The 19,666-nt window shown below is 43.6% G+C and overlaps 1 protein-coding gene across 6 annotated transcripts in view; it reads left to right on the forward strand.

The window, feature by feature from the left end:
• sox6 (SRY-box transcription factor 6) overlaps nucleotides 1-19,666 on the forward strand; it is a 163,359-nt gene that overhangs the window by 104,139 nt on the left and 39,554 nt on the right. For all 6 annotated transcript variants that reach the window (XM_036587021.1, XM_036587022.1, XM_036587024.1 and 3 more), the window contains one exon: nucleotides 15,155-15,275. In XM_036587021.1, the coding sequence (XP_036442914.1) occupies nucleotides 15,155-15,275 (121 nt within the window). The remainder of the gene's footprint in view (nucleotides 1-15,154; nucleotides 15,276-19,666) is intronic.

Consider the following 19,666-nt stretch of genomic DNA (forward strand, 5'->3'; position numbering starts at 1 on the left):
CTTTGACACCCACCCCCCCCCAACCCACTCCCTCTCTTCTCTCCTCTGTGCTTCCAGCAGCAGCGGCTGGATCACACAGCTCCCCCGGCATTTGATTTCCCATCATCTCCCTGGCCACTGACTGACTGTGATTCTGTGTTATTATTGTGGCTTCTAGCCTATAAATTGGTTTGTAACTGTCTCACATTACTGACAGTTTGAGTTTGCCTGTTTTAGAGTTATTACTGTCATTTTTGTCTACTGTTCATAAGTTGCATACGTACTAAGGGTGCCACAGTGCATGGTGACATCATGACATTGCAAAGCAAAACTATGACAGAGTGCATCATGGAAATGTGACAATGCATCATGAATGAATATTATATTAGCTATACCATCCAGCACTCCTCTTGCCTCTCAGCTCTGGTGTCATTAGTTAGTAGTACAACAACATGATTTTAGCCACTGTTTTTATTCATTCAGATTTATCTTGTAATGAAAGTTAATATAATTTTTTTTTAATCATATTGGACATTTAGTCCATTCAGCATGACATTTTAACACAATTCAGAGGTAAACTAAAGTTTTCAAATTACACAAAAAGTAAAAAGCAGCAAAAATGGAGATAAAAGGCCTGGCGCTTTAACACACTGTGCACAACAGCGACAATATATTACATAACTAGTGAAATAAGGTATCACATTTACATTAGATTTACATTCCGTATGAACAAGAAAACATTTGTTTTGATATAAACAAACGGCAAACAAATTGCAAAAAATTTAGTTTTTTTTTCCCTGCAAAACAAAACCGTATGTACAATAATAACTCGTACTTATGAACACGACTGTATTATCAGTCCAAAGTTCAGAATCTGCACTTCCGACTTCCGAGAATCCTATTGCTTGTTTCAATAAGCTACCAGTGAGAAATAATTACCAATAATTAACACTATGCTATTTTTATCGCTCACTTCTCACAGTTAATACATGGGTACGGATGACCACTGTTTAAGGTCAATAATATTTTCATCACTCAAGCAGTCTCTTTCACTCGGTAGTGTCTGCATTCCGGCTTGGGTTAGGATTACTGCTCGCATAGTTAAAGCAGAAATTGTTGTCAGTGCTCACTTCAAAGCGGAAAAGGTTTCCTCTCATGTGGTTTTAAATGGTGTGGGGGAGCAGCAGGGGGCTTCCAAGGGTTAAATGATAATAGCTGCACACAGGCCCCCCAGATAAAAGATTCATTTTAATTATACAGAACTAACCACCTCCATAGTGGTGGCAGACAGATTGCAATAAAGAGAACCAAAGCAGACCTGAGAAATAGTGTGTGTGTGTGTGTGTGTGTGTGTGTGCGCGTGTGTGTGCATGTGTGTGCGTGTTTGCCTCTGTATATAAGTATTGTTAACAGACTGTGGGGCCAGTCGTAGGAGAGGGCCTCCAGGACATGCCTTTGTTCCTGTGAACTGACAGGCATATGTCTCTGTGTTAAAGGGTTCGTGAGTGTGTGTGTGTGTTGTGTGTTTGTGTGAGCTTGATCTCTCTCATATGTGTGCCATTTCCCCCGGCCCACTGGGAGGCTGCCCTCAGAGCAGTGTTTAGCGGCGAGAGGGGGACAGGAAGCCAGTGTGAGCAGGGGCCAGGCTAAAGGGTTAATCAGACCCAGCTCTACACACTTACAGACAACTAGCTGAGAAATACAAAGCCCTCAGTCCAGGCTTCTTGGCCTGGCACTCATACATAATCGATGTGGTGCGTTATAAATTATGGTGAAGTTCACAGCAGCCCTAAAGATCGTTTTCTCACTTTCCTCACATGGTTTCGTATATGTGTTAATTGAATTACAGTGCATTGCAGAAGTCAGAGACCACTTTTTATTTATTTAATTTCCAGTCAAAACAGCCATTAAGTTCTTTGTTTTTCAAGATACAGAGAAAATGGGACTCCTAATAACCGTGCAAGACCTGGTAGACCATTAAAACTATCACCATCAGATAAGCAGAACTTAAAAAAAATCCACAGGTTTTTCGGTCTGTCCATCCACTGTGAGAAGACAACTCAATGTTATGGGTCTGAAAGGATGTGTAGCCATTACTGAGAAGATGAAATAGAGAAAAAAAGAAGAATATTTGCAAGGTAAAGTAATAAGCTACTGGTGTTCTCAGAGCAATGGACTGGCCACCCCAGCGCCCAGACCTCAGCATCGTTGAATGTGTTTGGGATCACTTTGATTGTGAAAAGCAGAAAACGCAACCTGTTTCTAAGACTGAGGTTAAGAGGTGTAAAAAAATATCTCTTTATATTAAAAACTGTGATAATGCCACACAGTGGACACACTTAATACAGAAAAATGTTATATTTAGTTATTGAGGCTTCTGTGTAATTTTCTGTGTATTTAAATGTGTTTTCTGATTTTTTTCCTGAAGTGAAAAATGAATAAATTGTACTTAATGGCTGATTTGATTACAAATTAAATAAAAGAAGGGTGGCAGTACTGCAAAACATAGATAGATAGATAGATAGATAGATAGATAGATAGATAGATAGATAGATACATAGATTCAACTTTATTGTCATTGCTCAGTACAAGTACAAGGCAACGAAATGCACTTAGGATCTACTCGAAGTGTAGAAAGTAGCAATAGTGCAAAACAGACATACATATGACATAACTATGAAGTGTATAACTAAATGAACAATATATACACTATTACATATATTTCTATTAAATTAAATAAATAAATATAAAATAAATAAATATATATATAGATATAGTGTATAGATATATCTCATATTCATAGATATATTTGTTATTGTGTGTGAGTGTGTGTAATTGTATAAATATATATATATGTATATATATAAATATATATATATAGATAGATAGATAGGTGGATATATACATAATACTATAAACACAATATGTATACGGTATGTTAAATACTTGGACTTTGTGTGTTAAATTCCGGTCTCAAGAGGTAACACTGTCCTGTCCAAACATTTTTCCAAATTATTAAAAAAGAAACAAAGGAATAAACATTTGTAGATTATAGGTTTCAAAGTTCATTATTCGAAAGGCCATTTTGTCGCTGAAGGCCGTAGTTCACAACCCCAAATGGAGGAATAACAGGAGTCTGTTGAGGTCATTGCGTAATGGTGTACTGCCTCCCTCTCCCAGTGTTACAGCCCAGTGACAGAATTCACAGGGGAAGTTCAATAAAGAGAAGCCCTGTCTGCTTCGGCCCAATAGAGCTGCCTAATTAAACACCCAGTCCTTTGTGGCCTTCATACGTGTATCTTTTCCTGAGAGAGAAAAGGATAGTGCTGCTATTCTTCTCCTATTTCTTCGCTGAGCTTCCTAACAGGCTCGCTTCATGTGACATATTTCAGGTGAGTGGGGTTTGTGTGAGGTGGCTTCTGAAAGCTGTGTGCTCCTGGCTTTCGAAATGGCCGGCTCCGGCAGAAAGCAGTACGGATCCTTTAGCGCCGGAGCTCTCCTCGTAGTTGTGTCTTCACTTTACAATCATATCACAGTGCTATTATTCAGCCCCTCCAGATGAAGCTAATTACCACAGCTTTGTCTTTAGCCCCGAGCAATTTGGTTTGCCTTTTTAATTCAGTGAACAACGATTAAATCCAATATTTCATTAAGCTCCCTCAAATTCACCAGGCGCAATATAATGGTGAATTATTTAGCCTGGGTTTTTAGATAAATATAGGGGTGGCTAATTGAACAAAGATAACACTCCTAATTTGCCTCTTGTTAGATGTTTTCTGTTGTCTCTCAGCACCCTTGTGATCTCTTATGCTAAAGTCTCATTCATGCATCTACAATGGTGAAAACAAGCTGCTCTAAAAAAGAATGTGTTGCCAATTAGCATTGTCTGCCAGGCAAATAGAGTGTAATAAGGAAGGAAATGAGTGTGGGAGATTGTGTGTGTGTGTGTGTTTGTGTGGATGTGAGTGCTTTTGCCCTGCTTTTTACAGAATGCTGTACACTAGCTTTCTTGCTAGCAGGATTAGGGCCATAACAGTCTAATCAAATGCACTTGGCTTGAGCCCAGTGCGGCTGAGCCTGAGCCACACTCATCCTCCATTTAGAGAGAGACTTTAGCTGATGAAGATCCCAACATGTGAGAGCAGAGATAAAAGAAAGCGGTGACCCGACTCATTAGCCCCCTTTGATTTAATATATTGACACTTGGATACAAATAATTCCATTTAGTGTGCTTGGTTGGAGAGTTGAGTAGAGGAGGTGGGGGGGGGGTGCGGGGGGGGTGGGGGATCAATTTAATTAGTTATGAAATGTGACTTCTTGTCAGGAAGCAGAATAAATGCTGACGTTAAATAAAGTCATGTGCGGTTTGAACAATAAAGCTTTCGCAGACCCCTATGTTAAAACTTAATGATGCACAAAAATGGGCCTAATAGCTACAACCTCAGCAAAGGGCCGTGATGGTTTTGAAATTAAGCTAAGTGGATGAAAGCGAAACGGTTAATGCTGTCGATCTGTTCAAACAAATTCTGACGTTAAGAACATAAACAGCGGCCTGTTTTGGTTAGGTTAGCATTGAGGAGAGTCTAGTAGTGACTGTTAGTTGTTTTTTACCCCTATATTATCACAGGACATGTAGTTTTCTCAGGCTTTGCTGTGGGCACAGCTCAACGGGATGAGTTCAGTTCTTATACACAATTCCGCCGTGGACTCGATAGAAGATGTCAAGTGCCAAATCCTGCTTCAGTCATCACTAACTTGCCAACCTTCCTCCTTACATATGTTGAGGCTACTGCACTCTGCACTGTGTGCCCCTACAGGCTACTGTAGGATCACATAGATTTCAGCAGGACCTGACACAAAGGCATACTTGTGCAGGCCATTCACAGGCAGCACCGTCGTTCATAGGTAGATAAAAGTGGGTTGAACACGGATGTTTTACATACAAGCCCTCGGCACATCCTGGTAATTAATGGCAAAGCATTTTCTGACACCTCGGTGGCTAAGCTGCGCTAATGAAGGTACTCTGCACGCAGAGCCGAGGCTGTCACATGAACAGTTGCGATGTGCGAAAGTCGCACCCGGGTGTGGCTCAAATTAGTTACCTGAGGGGTTTTCTGATCAAGCTCAGGGAGCCAGTAATGTATGCTAAAAAATCACACCGGGTGATAATACTAATTAATGAGACAACATCATTGCCATGGCCTGCACTCCTTAGGCTGCGTTCACAATATAATGCATCGACAGTCGTTCAGTTACTTTTTTTTGCTCACATATGTGTTATTAGTGTGAATGACCTCTGTCCAGGGGCCTTCATGCACACACTTTCAACCTAACAAAGCTAGAATGTGAACGCAGTTTAAATTTGCGTCGTGGAAGCCGCTAAAGGTTTTGATTGGGCAACTGACAGAGACTGAGACAGAGAGCGTTGTAAGTGACCAAAGCCTGTCTGCTGTGGCATAAAGTGGTTGTTTATCTGGGCCAGATCACCCCCTGAATCTCATCACAAGGCACCTGTCTGGACCCTGCCACTTGCTTGCTTTTTTTTGACCAGCCCTCACAGACAAGGCTCTCGATTGGGCCCCTTAGGCTTGGCTCTGGTTGTGGCCAGCCCATCCTCGCGACTGGGAAAAATCGGTTGGTGGAGAACACATCCTCTAGTGTTGATGTGGACTCAGTTTCCTCTCCCCTCCTGCTTAGGCCAGTGTTTTCCCTGTTAATGTTGAGCAAACTGTTTTGTCTTTGCGTTGGCTTTTTAACATGGCCCTTAGCCTCTGCAGTGGGCACACACACACATACATACACACACACACACACACACACACACACACGCACACACATAGATGGTGGTGGAGGGGCTGAGGCATTAATAGTCTACTGTGTGCGGCCAGCCAGCAGTTTAGAAAGGGGGCCCGTGTTTTCTTAGGGCTAGGGTGGCAAAGCAAAGCATTCAGCCCCTGTGCCTCGCGGCACAAAAAAAGGGCTGCTTTGTTTTTCGGACGGAGGAGAGTCCAAGCATTCCCCGCGGAACACAATGAATGGGCCGTTTTGTCCTTCGTCCGTTTTTCATAGACACTGAATTGTTGTTGTCTTTTTTTTCCTCTCTCTCTTTCCCTTCTCTACCCCTTCTCTTTCTCTCGCCCCTCTTTTTTTCATAATTATTCTGGCCCGTCACTGGGTGTGCACATGACATTTGAGCGCGTTTTCGAGTCTCGACTGCGCTCATGTGCCTGCAATAAAGTCCCCAGCACAACAATCTCAGCTTTCTGCCGGACAACAGAGTGGCCTCTGTTGTTCTGCCCTGGCCCCAGCTGCTGGGAGGCAATTGTGAAGACACACTGGCTCAGTCTCTGCCCGGACCACAGGAAGAAGAGGAAACAGTCCTCCCCACTCTGCGAGCCCCTCTCTGTGCAGCTCCATTATTAGATTAGGGGGGGTGGCCTGACTCCAGTTCTTTCCCCTGCTCCTGCATTAGACCCAGAACATTTCTTCATTAGGGTCCTGAAGGCTCCGAGACCGCCTGGACAATGTTTGGATGGCCAAATTGATGTGTGTTTGCAAATAAAGATCTAAAAAGCAGAGGGGAAAGAAAAGGAGAAGAGTGTTGTATCCATTTGCAAATTACTCCTGTAACTTAGCAGAGCAGGAGTAAAGAAGTCGTTGGTAGGATATGTAAATGATTATCAAATTAAAGGAAATGCTATAAACATGTTTATGCACACTGTTACAAGCGGCATGTTTGTACTAAACAGATGCTAGAGGATGTTAAAGCTGGCTCAGATATTCACAAATGTTTATTCCCACATGAAGTACCTTGAAGTACCTTTGTATAAAAGCACCTATTCCGACTTTTTTATCCTAGGCGCACCCTAAACCCTTTCTATTTCTTCCTCTTTAATTCATTTTAATAATTTTCACTAAAGGATGGATAGTGATAGCGGTTACATTTGATATTCAGTTCATATGAAAGCTCTGAACAGTACGTCCTGCTATCCCCATGTCTTTACTTCATCTGTGGCTAACCATCAGCTGGTCCATCATTCCCAGGGCCCTGAATCATGTTTTTCCTGGAATTTGGGATGTTACCTTCTGGGATACTGATGTTGGCCCCCGACTCACTTGTGGATTTGTTAATGTCTGTTGTCATCTCCCATTGTTGCCTACACAGTTTGAGTGAATCCTTGCATGTTTTGGTGCTTTGCTTTTCATAATTTTATGACCACGCTTTACCAGAATACCTCCCCACACACACACACACACACACACACACTTTTTTTTCTCATTCTTCTACTGAATGTAGGGTTGCAAGTCCAGGAGCAATCCACTCTTCTGGTGAACGGGTTATCTAAGGCTTAAGAGGTGGCCATTAGCGGAGAACATGGAGGGAGAATTTGAAGAAGATAGCAGGCAGGATAGGAGGAAGCAGAAAGTGGGGTGTGTTGAACACTTAAGCGCGCTACAGCAGCACAAAGCTCCAAAGAGCGCAGAGCCTTAGGCTTGTCTTTGATATTTTATATGCAATACAAACCTAATTGCCTGAAATATTTACAAACTTAAATTACATTTCAGCTTCTTTGAGGCTCGTACAAGAATTTGCCTTAAGTACACATTTCTGTTGAACACACACTGATCACATTTCATTGCTCCTCTTTTGGGAATATCCCGCCCCCTCACGCCTTTGTACTTTGCTAATTTACTAATTTCTGCACGTCAGCAAGAAGCAACCACTTCATCTCTTAATATTCTTTTAGATAAATGTACTCATTTAATCATTCATAAATTAAAATTTGCTGAATGTGTTTTGATTAAGAAAAAATAAAAACATAACAGGACCGGCGTCAGAACGTTATTTGCTTTGGTCATAAGAGCTAGCGGTATTAAAAGCTCACTTGCGTGAGTAATATGAGGTTGTTCCCAGCCAAGTGCTCTTGGGCAGAGTAGAGAGAGAGAGAGAAAGAGAGAGAGTGAGTTGGGTTGAGTTAGCCAGAGGGGGGGGTGGAGGGGCTGTCCTGCTTTTTAACAGCCCCAGACTTAATATAGACATATTGGAGTGGCACTTTTCCAAGACCTCTTGTTTTACTGTGTAAGGAATTAGCAAAACAAGAAGTCATCTATTGGTTATTCCTCCAGACTGGGCCAGAGCAGGGCAGTGTCTGGTTACTGTGCACCTTGCCCCTGTGTCACCCGCACACTCGCATGAACACACGCATTGACCACTTGGCACATTAGTCCATGTCACTTTAAGCTTTTGTCCAGTGGCCGGACACACACCTATACACAAACATTCCACTTAGTCTCCATTACTGTTTGCCTGTCTTGCTGTGTAAATGCACCCTGTTCAGGACCAGGAGTGTGCTCAGCAAAAGGAGATGTTAATCTTTTACCTGTCACTCCAAAAATACCCAGCCCTCTCCTGAAGCCGATAAGCATGCTCGCCTGCGTGGGTCGGTGGGCTTGAGGAAGGGGGCTCAGGCCACACAAAGCCCCTTTGTGGCTGACCTTGAGCTGTGGCCCAGACGGGGGGCCTCCTGTATTGGCCCTCTCCTGCGGACCTGAGGAGAAGAGAACAATACGTTTAGTCTGCAGCAGGGAGGAGGAGACCTGAGCTTAATTCCAGCCCTGTGCAGACAGAAAGCTGAGGGGATCAAAGTCCCACTCAGCCCTATCGATCCACACGCCTTGATTGCCATCAGGGACTGAAACAGCAGCCAGCGGCCTGACACAATATCTGCCACATTGATAAGAGCTGTGCAGCACTGTGTGTGTGTGTGTGTGTGTGTTTGCTTTCATATGATGTCAGGACAAAAATGTCCTAACAATGTAGGAAAACCAAAGAAAGCAGGGTAACCTACACTATCTGGGCAGCAAAAGTTACATGTTTCGTGACAGGACAGAACCATTTCTTTTTTGTTGCGGAGGTTGAAGGTAGAAGGATACGCTCAGAAAATTTGTATTTCTTTTTTTGTGCATTATTTAAAAAACAACATTTGCTTTTTCGTGACAAATGGATTAATATGTATATATATATATATATATATATATATATATTAGTCTGAGAAGGTAGGATAATCCACATGCATAAGAAAGAGAAAATAACAGAAAAAATTCAGGAGAAAATAAGAGAAAACAAGAGAAAACACACGTGTTTTGAAAAATGAAGTTCAAAACATTATTTAAAGATACAAGATTTAGCAGATCACCAAAACAATCACCATCAGATAAACAGGACTTAAAGCTTTTATCTTTGAGAGAGAGGAGAAAATCAAGCTCCACTCTTGCTTTAGCTCTGAAATAATTCTTTCAGTCCTTCCACTATGAGAAGCAGAAATTGATATATAAATAAAACCAAACTTGGGAAAAAAAAATAAATAAATATATATATATATATATATATATATATATATACTTTTTTATTTTACATAAATGTATATATGTATATACACACACGCACACACACACACATGTTTTTGTGTTTTGTGGTGGCTATTAGAGCTTAGAACTAGAGCAGCTTCTGGTAGCAGTACTGGTTAACTGATAAATGACCTGTGATTTGAGCTTAATGTACGCTCAGGGATCTCTGGGATTATTTTATGAGTTGACCCACTCTTGAACAAAGTAACGCATGGACTCTCAAGCCCAGAAATAATTGAATTCAGTAAGAATTCTTTCTCTCTCACTATCTCTCTCTCTCTCTCTCTCTCTCTCTCTCTGCTGGTGAGCTTCCAGAAAGTTCGTACAGTAGCGGGTATGGAGTTCATGCCATTGGCGCTCGCCGTGCAGATTGAGCTTGGTTGCCAGAACCTCTGGAATCGCTCAGCCTTAAAATGGATCCCCTAAGGTGGTTTTCATTCACAGCCATTCAGGCTGGGGTAGCCTGGAGCTCGACAAAGTGCAAAGTATCTGTGCTTACAGTAGCAGTGAAAGGCCTTTCTTTCAAGCTAAAATTAGAGCCCTGTTTTTTTTGTTGTTGTTGTTGTTTTTGTTAAGAACCTTTTTTCCACAAGACTTTGTAGCACTCGTGGTAATGCCTCAACAAAAGGCGAGAAAAGAAACAGGCGTTTAAGTGCTACTTTGTACTTTCAAACCTCCAATATCAATGGAAATGCTAGAAATGTGAACAACAGTGCGGCACGCTGGAAGTCATGGCACCCCTCTCTTCGTGTTTGTTGGTAGTGCTCCATTCAACGCGTTGAGTGGCACATAATGTTTAACCTGCGGCGCAGGAGCATGTGCGTGCGGGTGCGTGTGTGCATCATTTTCAACAGCTACAACTCAAAAGAAGTGAGAGAGTGGAAAAAAAGGTCTCGCTCTCCTCCCCGTCCTCTATCTTATCTTGTCAACATTGAAAGGCATTTTGGACATGTTAAAACAACTCCCCCCCCACCCCCACCCCCCCACTTCCCTTCTTGGTTTTAAAGACAGAGCGAACCCTATGTCCTGGAGTGATGTTTGCCGCAGATCAAACTGTTTTCATGTTACAGGGTGCTGGGGGACAGGCGGAGCGATAATGTCTCCTGGGCCCGGCCGGTCCTCTTAAAAGACACTGAGGAGCATAGGTGCTGACAGGGGCCCTATTGAGCGCAGTAATGGCTTGTACATCTCCATTTCCTATCCGCATGCATGACGGCTGAGGGAGAATGCAAGCGCACACACAAACACGTGTGTACGCACAGTAAAATTCAGAGACCATCCTTTATTTATGTAATTTCCAGTCAAGCCAGCCATTAAGTTGTTCAGTTTCCAGTGTCAGGATAAAACAGAAAATATGTATCTAACAGAAAATAACAAAAGTCTCAACAACTAAATGTAATATACTTTTTTCCAGTATTTAGTGTGTTCGCCTATAACCACAGCTTATATTCTTTTTGCAGACTTGCTGTCAGCTTTTTAAAAAAATCTGCAACAATGTTTTTCCACACCTCCGAAGTTCGTTGCACATTCTGTTTGTTACAATCCAAGTAATCCCAAACACCTTTAAGGATGTTGGGCTCTGGGCTTTATTTTTTTACAGAACACCAGCAGTTTATTTTTTGCTGTTTCCTTTTCTGAATAACAGCTTTGTGACAGCTACACATCCTTTCAGTCCCATAGCACTGAGTTGTCTTCTCACAGTGGACAGATGGACAGAAACACCTGTGAAATTTTTCCAAATCTGAAGCAAGAGTCCTATCTCTCCAAAATGAAATCTGATCATGACAATTGTGGTGGCCTAACAGGTCTTGCATGGTTGTTAAGAATCCCATTTTCTTCCTACTTTTTTATTATTTTTTAATATTTTTTCACTTTGACTTGTCCCTAATATATCAAGAGATATCCTCTGAAAAATGAACAACTTATACTTCATGGCCTTTTAGAGTAGAAATTAAATAAATGAAAAATGATCCCAGACTCGGAAGAAAGTGGCGTTACAAGGTCTTTATATGACACGTACAATACATATACTGAACTAACCCCCACACTCATGTCCTCATGTACGCACACATACACATTCTGGTGAGTCTAATAGTAATCTGTGCCTAGCCCATGTTCTCTGAGTGTGCAGTCTGACCCTAGGATTAGCTGCTGTTGTAAACCATTACTGAATCTAAGTGCTGATGTCAACAGTTCCACTAACAACATTGATTAATCCATAGCTCCCTATTTACTCAAGGACCTCTCCCTCCCCCTACAAGCCTCTTTTTCGGTCATTCAACCTGCAGTATATGCTGGGTGGTAAACATCCTTAGCTGATTCTGACTTAATAGAACACAAGTTGTAAGTCCTGTTCCCAGAACAGCTGACGGTAGTTAAGACATTTTCAGTGTTGTGTGTTTCTGACAGGGAGACAGATTGTAGTTTGTATCACTGTGGACTTCATCAGCTGCCCTGATCTATAAATATCCTATGTATAGGATCTTTTCTCTCTACTGTTTCTCTCTCTCTCTCTTTCCCACCCTCCCTCTCTCTCAGTCTATTCCTCCATCCCTCCACATGGTGGGGGGGGGGCAGCCTGGCTCTTCAGCCTGACTGATTGCTACAGATGCTCTTCCTCAAGTACTGTGAGTTACATCCTCTACAGCAGGTCTTCAGGGACAAACAATAGCACCTGTTCCTCATAAGGCCACAGGGAGGGCTCCTTCATGTATCTTTAATGAAGCTTTGGGGGCAGATGGTAAAAAACGGCAGTACCCAGCACTCAGGATGGGCGAAGACAAAGGGCCAAGCTGGCCTGGGGTTACAATGGGGCCACGCTTACGAGATGCGCTGTGGGCAGAGGTGCCAAAGGCTCGCTGCTCACATCTGCTCCGCCTTATTCTTCTGCGCTCCTGAAGATCTCACTGGCAATGCTAATGTTCCGGGCAGCCGGCCGCTTGGCAGGCCCGGCGAGAGGGGAGCCGTACAGGGGGGTGCAGAGGAGAAGACGCAGCCAGGAGAGGAGATGAAACACAAATGCTGGGAGAATGAGAGAGAGAGAGTGACAGAGACACATTCTGATAGATATAATAAGCAAGTCTTTATATGCAGCCTGATATGCAATTTATCAAAATCTGCCTGTCTAAGTGCAGGCACTTAATTCCATTCTCTGTCTATCAGCAGTCAAAGTAAATTGCCAGTGATAATCTTTAAATCTATACCGGCATTGTCTGCTCAGCTCGCCCAGCATTCATTAATTGACAGGCTTGAAAGCTAACCTCTTCTATTAGTCCCCACTTTGAAGCGCCCTGATTTGATTTGCCACTCACTGACGTGGCGTGTGTAAATTAAAGTTTAATGTAAAGACCTCATTACTGCAAAAACGCAAGTGCTCAAACCGAGGACAATTTATCTGTTCCTTTTTTCCCCTCATTCTGCTGTTCCCCAATCGTTTTTTGAAACTATAGTATCACTACAAATAGAAGATACTCAGTTCTTCTCTCGTTAGGCATTGATATCAATACTTCCAAACTGAAGATGACAGTGATTTGGTAATATACTGGCAAGTGAGCACAGTATGCAAATAAATGGAAAGGAGAGATATATGAGGTTTCAGGGACCAGGTGTTTTTGTGTTGATAGCCGTAGCATTGAGTTCAGTTTCGGAGCTGCTGGGGTGACGTGAGATGACATGTTGGAGAGTATCTGTGTTTTGGTTCCACTTTGAGAGCAGCTGTTGTGTGTAATACTGGAGCTTAGGACCAATTCGTTTTGCAAGGGTAGTGTGAATAAGGTTAACGGCAATTATGTATGTGACTGACCTTAATAACCTTTCAAAGGAGACCAATTTACATGCTCAGAACTACGGAAAATATTCGCTTTTTTTCTTTTTAAAGTCGCTAGTTAATACTTGTAAGAATTCACTTGAAGTGTTTTACAGAGTAGACCACTGCGGGTTTGACTTTGCTCTTTGTGCAAAAATAAATAAATAAAGTAGAAAAATTCTGTCACACGGTGAGGAAAGTGTCATTTAGACGGATTCTTGAGGTCATTTACAGAGACCTTTTAGTCTTTCTTATTCAGCACATTTAAAAAGGACTTTTCACATCACAGGAATCAGAAAACCACTTTGCCCACAGGTCTCTCACTCTGCCACAATGTTAAATGTGCATTTGCAGAGTTTAAAAGCCCCATATACAGAAAAGTGCATTTTTTCAGGTTTTACAGAACTTCTCTAAGATCAATAAAGTGTACCTGAACACTTGTTAAGCACCAAGGGAATGGTCCTGCTGAACCAAGCTTTGGTGGTAGATGCTGGGGAGGGGGGAAGGCAATGGGGGAAAAAATGGAGATTGTACGCAGACCTCAGCGAGAATGCGGAGGGGGAAAAAAAAGTGGCGACGCGGAGCAGGTTGATTTCATGCCCCAGTGCCACGGCAGTAATTGCACCCAGACCCGTTTTTATTGCAAGTTGATTTTAAAGGGGCTTGAATGGTGAAATACTCTGTAACATGTTTATTTTGGGGGGCCGACCTTTATTAACCCTGTTCTCCAGTCAGATCCCCCAAGGTGGGCCAGCCTGCCACGCCGTTAAGTCTCCCAGTCCCACGGTAGCAGAGCTGCAGCCTATCACGCATATCCAGGAAGCAGGGGATGACAGCTAGATTGGGTCGGGCCAATGCTCTCAAAACATTTCTAAGCTACTACAACTAGTAACCAAAACATACCATCTTTTTCTTTGTCTTTGTCTCTGTTTGCCTGTGTCTGGTTTTGCTCTCACTCGTTCTCTCTCGTGGAGAATTAATGCACACGCGCACATTGATCCCAAACAGCGACCGTGTCCTGATGTGGCATGTGACGCCAATCTAGGGGAGACTGGAGGATGAGGATGGTGAAGGTTAATAACAGAACACAGAAGACGTTTCGACAGTTAGTAGGGCAGCGTGTGCCGCACTGGGCCACGGCATTAAAAATGAAATATCTCGAATGGACGAGAGCATTTGGGCTCCTTCCACCCATTTCAGTGCTGAAAGCAGCCGCTGTAAATTACGGGACTGCCTGCACTTTTATCGTCTGTATAAATGATCTTCCAAAATTATGAGACAGGCACTGTATATCTGCAAAGGTCTTTTCCTGTCAGTCATCACTGTTGGCAAGCACATGCGTGTGAGTGCTGCTCCCGAGTGCATGCTATGCGATCACACAGTGAAACTGCAAGCATGATCACTGAGGAGAATCTCACCTGTTGTCTCATGGAGAGCGAGATATCTGGCTGGTTCTGCAGTTCAGCTTTGGGAATTTGCTTAGTTAAGTCTTCCTCCATCAGGAGCTGTAAGACTCTCCAGTCCCCACAGTTCTCCGTTAAGCTTTATGAACGCTGTCCATCTTTTTTTTTTTACTCTTTAGGTGAAAAATATAAATATATAAACAGAAATGTGTCTGTGTCTAGGAGATATAATCCACATCCACATCAGTGAAATGAATTTGGCTGTTTTCCCACCTCATAGCTTAAAGTGACATAAAGTGAATCTCTCTCTGGCAACCCACGACGTAAGAGGACATGAGTGGTCAGACTCTGTGTCTGGCTGTATGTGTGTGCACCCCTGTGCGTGCACGTGTTGCTCTTTGAAGAGCTAATGTGCAAGTTTCGGGGATTAGGCACAGGTATTGTGTGAGGGTGCGCAAGGCAGATCGGGGGGCTGAAGTTGTGGGCTGGACATGGGGGCTGGGTGCTGTCAAGCTGTGTTAGGCTTGTGTGTGATCTCCTTTCTCTCTGTGTTCAGCAGGTCCAGGGTCACATGCCTCCGCTCATGATCCCCATTTTTCCACACGACCAGCGCACTCTGGCTGCTGCCGCTGCTGCCCAGCAGGGCTTCCTCTTCCCTCCAGGCATGTCCTACAAACCAGGTACAAGCTTCCACTGCCTCTAGATCTGTCTTTCTCTGTCTTTATCTTTATATCTCAATTACTTTAGCTGATCATCGTGATTACAAAGCAGCACTGTGCACTCATTTTCACTTCTTGGCCTGTTCTTTATCATTCTTGTGTTTGCGTATCTGTAGATTTCTCTGTTTCTTTCTGTTTCCTCTGTCTTTGTCTTGTTAAAGGCTATTTTGATGAGGGTATATACACATGCAGGCACATGCAGCTCAGTTCAATTTGCGCCACTCACTTAAAATCGAAGCCTGTGCTGAGATGTCTTGTATGAGCCTCTGTGCCGTATGGGAACTGACTCAACCACTTCTCACCCATTCTCTCCCCTCCTGTTTATCTTCTGTGGTTCCAACAGGCTGTCATTTGCATCAATAGGTATATTTTCATTCCTGAGCCATACTAAGCAAGTCTTTATAATGTGCTCAAAACAACCCCCCCTTCCTTACCCACTCAAAGCGCAGAACAATCAGCTCTCCCTGTCAAAGCAATTAAATCAGAGCACCATGAAGTGTGTCACCTTGGTTAGACTGCAAGGGTCGATGTAGTGTTCAAGTGCAAGGCATGTGAGCCTGCAGAACAATAGATAGGGTGTATGAGGGCTGGAATGTAAACAGTGCATCAGCATGAAAGTGTCTACACTTTACTGGTCAAGAATGTGCTGAGGGAGTCTTCATCTTAAATTGTTCTGGGGCTGATCCAGGATCGGCCGTGACCCCTGATTGTTCATCTTTGAAGGCTGCCGTACTACAAAGCACCAGGAGACATTTCTCACTTTCTCACTTACTAGTTCCCTGACTCTAGGTCATGTAGCACATGGACCAATAGCTCTGACAGCCTCGATCCTAAGGAATGCTCTCTATTGATTTAGCACACTGCCTGGAGAATGGTGACCTGCTCTCAAGCGTACAGTTTCCTCTACAGGGCGAACGGCCTCTGGGAGCTCTGCTTCTTTCTACCTGTCCCAGCACGTTCTCCTACTCCTTTTGTGAAAAAGAGAATTGCTCCTCACGCAAGCATTCCAAATCCAAAAACAAATTTGCAGGAAATTGCTACAACATGCACACTGACTCCTTGCCAGGCCACTAACCCTCCACCCTGCACCCAACCCCTCATTGTTCTGAGATGTGCCACTTTGTGTAATTATGTATATGGAAAAAAAAGCAAATTCCTGGCATGGGGGTGTTCGGTACCAGGGAGTCAAAGGCCTGGCCCTGCATTGTTTCCTTTGTTTTCTTCTCTTGTAAGTCATACATATTGGCTGTCAGGGTAGTAAGAAGTATAAAAATGCTCAGGCAAGGAGTTTCCCTGCAGATGCTGAGCGTCTATTGACAAACCAGTGAACCTGTGAGAAATGACTCGGTGCTTATCAGTGAAAGAAGAACAAATAGGAAAAGATGAAAGAAGACAAAGTTGTCAGAAAATATAAATTCGTGTCAGTGCAGCCTGGCAGGGAAAAGCCCTGGTCTCCTTATGTCTCTATTGGATGCTTTGAAAGACACATTTGTTGTCAGCACCTCATCAAAGGGGAAAATAGCAGAAAAAGATGAGGGAGAGAGAGAATGAGAGACAGAGAGAGACCAAAGGGAGAGAAAGAGACTGAAAAAAGGCTCAGTAGTCAGCAGGTGAGAGGCAGAACATTATAGGGTGTGGTAAAGCATCTAATAAATTAACTATAAAGGTGAGCGATGAAAAAGAAAGTCAGCTATTTTGGAACTACAGAGGCATGACAGGCTGAACAAAAAGCCTGAGGGGATTCTTTTCCTGCTTGATTTTTTTTTTAATATGTTTGACACTGCAAGTGTTTTACTACAAATAACAGAAGCTATAATGGAATCCTCTACGTGTGTAGAGCGCCTGCATTATTCATAAGTTTGTAAGGCAGCGGAGGGTAGAGAAGTCCAGAGAGCGACTCACATCGTTGGTGCACACGTCCATTATTCTTGGCCGTGAATGTGATAATGTGATCGGATGAAGCTAATGCAAAAGCAACTACTGCTGTTTTTGAAGCCCTGTGTGAAGGGAAGCCGGCCCAGCTCAGTGTTGTCAGAAAAGGCCCAGTGCTGATGACCCCAGCCCTGCTGTGAAACTCCAGTACTCTCCTCTCTTTCACACTGTGCCTAATGGCCTGGGCATTTGCAGTCATCTTTTACTCAAATAGACATGTGGAGGACATGGGTGGCACCACTGTGTGTAGACATAAAGACAGAACCATTACTAGTAGTGGAGCTGTACAATTGAAGTCCTTAGAATGTGTTGAGGGCACAGTGGCCCATAGAGACCCATCTGGCAGTGCTGCTATAAGGCAATTGATTCTGCCAAGCCTGGCCAAGAGGGTCTGCTCATGTCTGTGAGTGGGCATCAAGTATGCATGTAGACACAGATCAACAGCACTAGCGACTTGTGCTCTATACATGTCTATGGATCACCAATGGATCCTCCATATTATCTGTGTTTAAACAAACGCACAAACCTTAAAATCTGACCGAAATGGACATGAGTGAGAAAGAGTCCTTTGAACAAAACCACTTGTCTCTGAAAGTGCCTCTGTTTAGGCAGAATGCACCATGTGACTGGCCTTTGGCATCAGGTGGAGGAGAAGTAAAGAGGGTGCAGAAAGAGCACTCTGCCAGTTGTTCGTCCCGGCTCTCATCCACCTTTTCATTAGCCTGGCCACCCTTGCTTCTCCTGGAGCACCGGCCTGAGCAAGCATGAGTGGTACCCTGTGTAGGTCTCTTGGGGCCAACCATTTTATGAGGCCCTGTGCCAAGCTGGCAGTCAAAGTTGGCCTTCATTAGCAGCGTGATACCTCTCTGAAACAGAATCCATTATGAAGCTCTTCTGCTGTGCCTTCATGAGAGCAAGTTTAATGCGTTATTCAACAGGCTCTTTCCTTACCTGCCTCTTTATAAAGAGAAGACAGTGGAGTATTGTGATCAGAGTAGGAGAGGTTTCCCCTGTTTTGGCTTGATATCTTTGCAGGGAACTTGCTTTGATAAGACTTTTCTCTAATAAAAAGATGCTATCAGAGTGAAATTACAAGGCAACACTGGTTGGGCGTCCTGGCTTGTGATGCGGAATGCACTTCCTTAGACTCACTGTCCTGTTTTTTTCCTTGCTGTAAGTGGGCCAGTCTTGCCTTGGTGTACACTAGTAGTCTGTTGAGCTTTCTAAAGCCAGCTGACTCAGCCATTCACCCTGTCCCTCCAAGCTGGAGTGGGTGGAGGGGTACAGTCAAGCCTCCAGGGTGTGATAATGAGCCCCTAGACCCTCTTGTAGGAAACAGCTTCGTCCTGCCAGTGGCTTCACTGCAGTCTCCCTGGCACCCCATGCCCAGGCCAGGGCCTGAGAGCACCCTTGCTGGAGATGGCAGGAGAGTGGCCTTTAAACCAGATTTCCTTTCACAGACAAACAGACAGCATGCTGGCAGCCAGCCCAGGCAACTGGAGATACTAGCTGCCCACCAGCCTCCAAAAAGCCTCCAGATCTCCCGGCACCCATTTCTGGCTCCATGTCCTCGACTGGCACCTGACCTGCCTAGGGCTCACATGACATCTCAGCCCTTTGACATCCACCCAGGGAGAGGGAGAGAGCGAGAGAGAAAGTGCTAGCACGAGTAGCGTTGGACAGTAATGACCCCCACTCTACCTCTCTTATGGCACTATTTGAAATCACTTCAATTGCACGCTTTATTCTCCTCCGCCACAGGCTGGGATTGAATTTCCTGGCTGTATCACAATATGCTGCGCTGGACAAGATCGCAAAGCGAGCAAGGCAGAAAGAGCGAGAGAGTGAAAGAGAGGGTATATATGTTTACCCCCATGCCTGTGGTTTAATGGCTCCATATGTTAGTGAGGAGAAGTGACAGGCAGAAGTGGTGTCTGAACCAGGGCCAATTCCCTTCTATAGGCACACTTCAGTCAACCTCCAGCAGCCTTCATCCTGTCTGACTCCAGCCAGAAACAGTTTTATATGTACCAACCACAAAGCAAAACACATCTTGCACAGTTAACACTCACTTTCTCAAACACAATTATCAGTATCAGGTTTAGTGGCTAAATGCCATTGAGACACAACATTTGAATCAGTTGAAGTTCTATTCTATTCTGTTCTGTTCTGTTCTATTCTAGTTGGTATTGTTTTGCTTGTCTGAAATTTGATCATGAAATGAAAAAGCATGTCTTTCTGTATTTACAGTGAGGCATGATTCTTGTTGTAACCAGTCAAACTTGCCCTCTGCAGGTTTTCTCTCTGTTCACTGTGCCAGAACTCACACTGTTAAACACACAGTGGCTTGTAGAACAATACTGAGACATGCTTAAAGCCGTGTCAAGTGCTTGAGCAAATGATATACTGTGTATGAGTAG

Source organism: Colossoma macropomum, unplaced genomic scaffold, assembly GCF_904425465.1.
Source record: "Colossoma macropomum unplaced genomic scaffold, Colossoma_macropomum, whole genome shotgun sequence".
NCBI classification, from domain to species: domain Eukaryota; kingdom Metazoa; phylum Chordata; class Actinopteri; order Characiformes; family Serrasalmidae; genus Colossoma; species Colossoma macropomum.